Source organism: Uloborus diversus, chromosome 1 (assembly GCF_026930045.1).
Source record: "Uloborus diversus isolate 005 chromosome 1, Udiv.v.3.1, whole genome shotgun sequence".
Lineage (NCBI taxonomy): Eukaryota > Metazoa > Arthropoda > Arachnida > Araneae > Uloboridae > Uloborus > Uloborus diversus.
Genome location: NC_072731.1, coordinates 245,753,354 through 245,760,569, shown reverse-complemented (window position 1 = coordinate 245,760,569; position 7,216 = coordinate 245,753,354). Strand labels below are relative to the sequence as shown.

The following is a 7,216-nucleotide window of genomic DNA, read 5'->3' as shown; positions in this document are numbered from 1 at the left end:
TGTGTGTTTGTAACGTTTAACATGCAGGGAAAGGCTTTATCGTGACAAGGCTGAACTCGATCCAGTAACTTAGCTGTTTTACTGGTAAGACTGGGTTATTTCAGGGGAATGAAGAAACGAAAAAATGGTCAACAATAAACGCTACCTACTGGAGCTAGGGTTACAATTTCAATTATCAAAATATGGCCAAACAGGCAATGGCTTCGTTCAAATGGAGAAGCAATTTTTACCCGTCATACCTTGACGGGCGACTTTCCAGTGTTTTTATATTCAAAACAAAGAATTTTCTCATGTTTTTTCCTTTTTCTTTTTTTTTTTGCTTGATAGGTTTTTTTTTTTTTTGGCGTTTTACCAGAGCTGGTCTTGTTAGGACCTCCTGTTCCTAACAAAGCAAATTCAATATTTTTTGTTAAACTGTTGACGAACATAACATAAACTTTCATACGGAATGATTTTTTTTCTCATTTTCTGAAATAATTTTTTTATGATCCCATGTACAAAAGAGGAGCCAATTGAGTTAAAAATGAGCGAGACATTAGGCCCTGAATCTTAGGTAGGCCTTATCTGGCGTACTTAATTTCAACAAATTTCCTTCTCCCCAAAAAATGTCAAAAAGAAAAAAAAAAAAAAAAAATTCACGCCTTGGAAAAAAAAAAAAAAAAAAAAAAAAAAAAAAAAAAAAAAAAAAAAAAAACCTCAATATCTCCAACTTTTGTCACGTGCAAAAAATGACACAAGAAACTGTTTTCGCCCCATTATCATTTATGGGTTCGGCTATCAGAAGGAATTTTTACATAAATGTCCTTCTATGAACGCAAATATAAAGCGAGTATTATTTCTCTCTGTGCTTATCAATCGAAGGAAATAAGTTCTACCACTACTCAATAAATTTGATAACTTTATTTATCGACCGTCATTTTTCGTCCTGTCCCACCGATTTCTTATTATCGCGAAAAGCCACTCTAACGCTTAGATAAAGAACGATAAAATTTCCGTTTGCGAAGAAAGGTTTACTCATAGTTTACTTGTCAATCGTCAAAAATCCAAAATGGGCGACCCAAATATCAAGAGACCTCCCCATGAGCTTCTTTTGGCGCAACTCGTAAGTATACTCTCTAATGTTAGGAACACAATTATTTGCCACTATTTTCCCTTTATTTGAGCATTGAAAATTTTGATTATCGTTACATTAAAACTTGAACATTGATTCCACACTTTTTTAGAAGTAATTATAAGAGGTGGGAAATAAAATTCATATTATTCGAATTGTTTTTTCAGCTGATATACACAAAAAGTAAATTTTTGAAATTTGATTTTTGCTCCTTTTTGTCAGCCTACTCCATAATAAATAAATAAATAAATAAAAGAGAAAGAAAGGAAAAGAATTAAAAAAGATAAAGGCATGAAAGGCGGCTGAATGCATCGTAAAAATATCGCTAAGAAAAAAAAATAATTAAAAAATAAATAAATAAATAAAAATTAATAATAAATAAAAATAAATAAATAAATAAAAATAATAAATGAAAAATTAAAACTTAGAAAATAGGGTTTTAAGATGAGGAAAATGCGTGTCTGTCTGTCTGTTAGCACCATCCTACTCCAATAACTTTAGAGAGAATAGTCCAATTTGAACAAAAATTTTCTCACGTTCGAAAGCTTTCGGCGAAGACACCTCATACTCATATTTTACTTTTGATTTAAGCAATTTTTTGCTCAGTTGTCATCCGTTTCATTTTCATTTATCTTATTTGATGTAAATGAATGAGTTTAAACAAACTTTAATGCGAAACATACAGCACGGCATTGTATTTAGAAAATTAATTATTTCAGTAATTACGAAAGAGTTCTGCATTCTTGATGTCTTCGAAACGTTTGTTTTGTACTAGCTGCGCCGCTCGACTTTGCACGGTCCACTTCGAAAATAAAAGTTATGTCAAGTGACGCGTGTTCAACAATCAGAAAAAAAAAATCAGATATTGCCGCAGATTGCGGAAAAATAACCGGAGAGGAAACATTTTAAATTCCCCGATTACAGGAAAAGAATCAAAACAAAAGACAGAATTTTATTTCTTCATATTCGAGAAAAACAAATGGCAACAGATCTTTCTTCTCAATGATTTTCTTCAAGCTGCAAATTTTAATAAAAGCAATGTTGCGGAAAGTTGAAATGAAGCACTGAATAATAATTTGAAAGGAGGAAAGCCTTTGCAAAATAGAGGTTTTATGTCAAAATCTAAGTATCATAATAGTTTTAAATTGATGTCTCCTCTAATTATTATCGGCGGAGAAAATTAAATAGACAAACGTAAAGATGGGAAAGTGGCAAATCTATCGATACCTGGTTCGATGGATAGTTCACTGGCGTTCGCGAAAAGTAATTCGGGCATACACACATAGATACATACGCTCAGCTTTTAATTATATAAGATTATTTTTTAAATTGCAACCAGTTAGGATAATGCAACACATGCAATACATTTTTTATCACTTTTTTCTACATCTCTTTTTAAAAATATCACCCACAGCGAAAACAGAAATGTAAAGATCCGATTCAAACCTAGAATTTCTTGGGAAAGAGAATTTTGTAAAATCTCTCTTTAAAATAAACTTTTCCCCTTATTTCTTAAATCACCGCAAAGTGACGTATTCAAGCTCTAGATTTGTGAATTTAATTATTTGACGAATCATTTTTAATTTTAATGGAACTTCAAAAGTCTCGGTTAAACGCTTGTTTTGTTTAAAAAATATTCATTTAATTTAAAAATTCAACAACCTAGTTTCGGTAGCGTTTGACAAGTAGTTTTGTTTTGATTTGTTTGGCGAAACATTTTGGAATCGCGCCGTGAAGTGCCATGCCCATAAAAAATAACATAAGCTGTTACATTAATGTAGTTTTTGTGACTTTTTGGATTTTTTCCTTATACTGTGCGCGAAATCCTTGGATGAAGACGTCCAAAGTAGTGTTACGAGTACAGCCACTTCAAGAAATTCTTTAATTGACGACACAGTTCTTGAGAAAACACAGGAGACTTATTTACAACTATGTACAAGAAATATCGTTAGCAACTGCTAAATGAACCATAGCAATTAAGCAAATATCAATTAACACCGTAAATTCAACGGTCACACACGTATTTACATCAAAATACGCAAAAACACAGCGCCAAAGACTAATACACTTTACAGAGCAACGACGAAAACGAGACCAACTTTCTATTCCGCGGAGGCTATTTATAAATCCGTGAAAAGTTTCCACAATATTCCATTGAGAAATTTCGATTACATTCTACCAATTTCTCGTATTTTCTTTTTATTCCATTCACAAAACTTATCTTTCAGAAATGGAAGGACCATATACTTCATACGAATGTAAGGGGGCTGTATATTCATTACAAGAAACTATTTACAGGTCACGTTACTAAGACAATTTTAGATGAAAGATAATGGAATAAACGCCAAATTTAGCCAGAGTACAACAAATTAATCATAAAAATAATTACTGTTTACAGAATTTGTAACAGTAGCTTGAAACGGTTCGTGTAAGTTTGACACTGGCAGATACGTCTTCCGTTTATTTCCTGATTTCCGAACTTGACTGACACACTTCCGAGTGTCTAAATAAACTTAAAAATAAGCCCTAACGGTATTTTTTAGCAACGTCACCATGTAAATTTGCAACAAAGTCAGTATAACAAAAACATTTATTTCTTGTTTTGAACAAGAAATATGTTTTGATTTCCTAGTGAAGAAAATTCAAGGAACTATAAGTATTTGGTTAGAAACAGTAAGAAAATGTATCAACATTTGAAACAATTAGTCTAAATAGATACGGGCTTCTCGAACCTTCCGTAAAGCAAGAAGTTTAGCATTATGAGCAACAGAAAGAATAACCACAGGTTTTACAGTCATTGAAGTAATTTGAGTTAACGTAACTGTTGAAGTAATACACCTTAGTTCCTTATCACTGCAATGTTTATTAATTGTCGAATAAATACTATTAAAAATCAAGTCATTTTTTTCATCAAAGATGATTTCGTTTGAAAAACAATAAATTATCATTTGGTAATAACAAGTTTAGTTAGAATACAAGTATTAGAACTTGTATGATTAAAGTGAAAACAACGTAAATAAAGCACAAATATTGGAGAAGATACAGCATATAGCTATTTCAAGGCTACAATGGAGCCTCTTCATCAGTGCAGAAAGCTCGCCAACACAACCAAAAGTTGCGAGAGAACAGTTCAGTTCTCTCGCAACTTTTGGTTGTGTTGGCGAGCTATCTGCACTGATGAAGAGGCTCCATTGTAGCCTTGAAATAGCTATATGCTGTATCTTCTCCAATATTTGTGCTTTATTTACGTTGTTTTTCACTTTAATCATATTGTAGCACAAAGCTTATATGATATTTTTTCATATTAGAACTTGTATTCTAAACGCAACGGCTGAGTATACAAAACCTGCTTTCGAAAATTCGAAATCGAAATCAACATTAGAAGCAATAAAATGTCGAAATGACTTTTTTCGTGCAAAAAAGTTAAGGAACAATAATTTAAACATTTTTTTTAGAAGAAATAACTTTAGAAAGGGATTTTTTACTCAACACAGCTACATTGTTACTGTATACCAATACTTTAATGTAATTACTATTTGATGAACATTAAAAAAGCCATGTTAAGAACGTGGCCAACTACTGGGTATATCAACCAAACAGCATAGAACCAGTGTCGGGCCTGCCATGGCCGAATATTGGAAATGCAAAGGTATTCTATAACTAGTGGTCGGTCATCCTTTTAAAAACAATTGAGTTTAAGAAGGAGTTTGGTTTTTCATTGAAACATTATGTTATATATTCCATTCCAACAAAAGTTATACAAATTTACTGTAGTGTGAAAAAAAGAAGGGTACATATCATTTAAAGAAAATTCCTACTTAACTGAAAAATAAGCAAGATGACAAACTAGGATGACGGGCACATCATTTGAAATAAAATGACTCTTCAAGAAAAAGTACCCACAACTTAACTGTTATTAAATGATATGGGAATCGGTAAATGAACGTGGGGACAGGGATGGATACAGATTAGCATTTCAGAGAAGGGGGGGGGGGTATGCAGAATATAATTAGTTTTGGATATGAAAAATTTCTGGAACTGTGTTTGAGTGAATAAAACGCACCTAATAGGCCAGGATTAAGGCGCTTAAGAGGGCATAAACTTTATTAATAGACGCACGGCTTTGCCCGTTGTAGAAAATTAAAGGGTCTTCGGTTCCACGTTATGATAATTTGGTAATTTACTAGTCCATCTTATGATAATTTTGCTCGGGAAAATGTTCTTAAAATTGAAATAGAAAAAAAAAAAAACCAAAATCGAATTTTCGAAAAATCGCTTCGAGGTGCATACCCCCATGCTTCAAACTAATTATGTGCCAAATTTCATAAAAATCGGCGGAACGGTCTAGGCGCTATGCGCGTCACAGAGATCCTGACAGACAGAGAGAGATCCGGACAGAGAGACGTTCGGATTTATTATCAGTAAAGAATTTCAAGCAATGAAAGCATTATTTCAAATATTTACTTAAACAAATGATGAATAAATTTAAAAGATTTCAACAAACACTTATTCATAAAATATTTGAACACAAAATGTAGTAATATACTTACACGATCTTCTACATCCATTCATCGCGTAACACAATTATTAAATTATGATCACATACAATAATGATGGATGGATGGATAGACCCCTGTAATGGATCGATGATGGATCATGACCCCTCTCTGCGTGAGAATGTGTCATATCCTGTTTGAGCTAAACATATACTATTTTTACGCGGTTTTATGTCGTAGTGGCCGACTTCTGGAGACTGTCCAACTACTGGTGCCCTTATTCTATGAACTAAACTAAATTCAGTGACACGATAGTTCATGGGAGCCGAGGCCTATTTACTCCATCTCAGTTTTCGTCACCAAGGGCTCTGGGGTACAAAGGCAGATTTTCGGTTTTTCGGTTAGCTGAATGCAGAGCCCTGGTGTTTGACTCTACTATGCCCAACCCGGGAACCGAATCGGATCTACCACTAAACCACTGCAAGTATAAATTATAATTATTACAAGTAAAAACTATTACTTTTTCCCCCCTAGATACTCAGTGTCATTGGCCTGGTTGCTGAAGCTACGCTCCAGAAGTCACTGCCACTCATGTTGCACTGAATGATTGTGACTTCCTGCGTCACGGTAGAGTGAAACCGACACTGAAGTCACGTTTCACTCTACCGTGCCCAACCCTAGAAACGAACCCGGATCTACCACTAAACCACTACAAGTATAAATTATAAACATTGCTAGTAAAAACTATACTTTTTCCTCCCTAAGATACTCAGTGTCATTGGCCTGGTTGCTCAGGCTACGCTCCAGAAGTCACTGCCACTCATGTTGCACTGAATGATTGTGACTTCCTACGTCACGGTAGAGTGAAACCGACACTGAAGTCACGTTTCACTCTACCGTGCCCAACCCTAGAAACGAACCCGGATCTACCACTAAACCACTACAAGTATAAATTATAAACATTGCTAGCAAAAACTATACTTTTTCCTCCCTAAGATACTCAGTGTCATTGGCCTGGTTGCTCATGCTACGCTCCAGATATCACTGCCACTCATGTTGCACTGAATGATTGTGACTTCCTACGTCACGGTAGAGTGAAACCGACACTGAAGTCACGTTTCACTCTACCGTGCCCAACCCTAGAAACGAACCCGGATCTACCACTAAACCACTACAAGTATAAATTATAAACATTGCTAGTAAAAACTATACTTTTTCCTCCCTAAGATACTCAGTGTCATTGGCCTGGTTGCTCATGCTACGCTCCAGAAGTCACTGCCACTCATGTTGCACTGAATGATTGTGACTTCCTACGTCACGGTAGAGTGAAACCGACACTGAAGTCACGTTTCACTCTACCGTGCCCAACCCTAGAAACGAACCCGGATCTACCACTAAACCACTACAAGTATAAAATATAAACATTGCTAGTAAAAACTATACTTTTTCCTCCCTAAGATACTCAGTGTCATTGGCCTGGTTGCTCATGCTACGCTCCAGATGTCACTGCCACTCATGTTGCACTGAATGATTGTGACTTCCTGCGTCACGGTAGAGTGAAACCGACACTGAAGTCACGTTTCACTCTACCGTGCCCAACCCTAGAAAC

General features: G+C 34.9%; 1 protein-coding gene across 1 annotated transcript in view; it reads left to right on the top strand.

Annotated features, from left to right (window-relative positions):
• The first annotated feature begins 945 nt into the window (after window positions 1-945).
• LOC129226408 (uncharacterized) overlaps window positions 946-7,216 on the top strand; it is a 37,272-nt gene continuing 31,001 nt past the window's right edge. Inside the window, exon 1 of the mRNA XM_054861011.1 lies at window positions 946-1,102. Coding sequence (XP_054716986.1) covers window positions 1,049-1,102 — 54 coding nt within the window. The 5' untranslated portion in view covers window positions 946-1,048. The remainder of the gene's footprint in view (window positions 1,103-7,216) is intronic.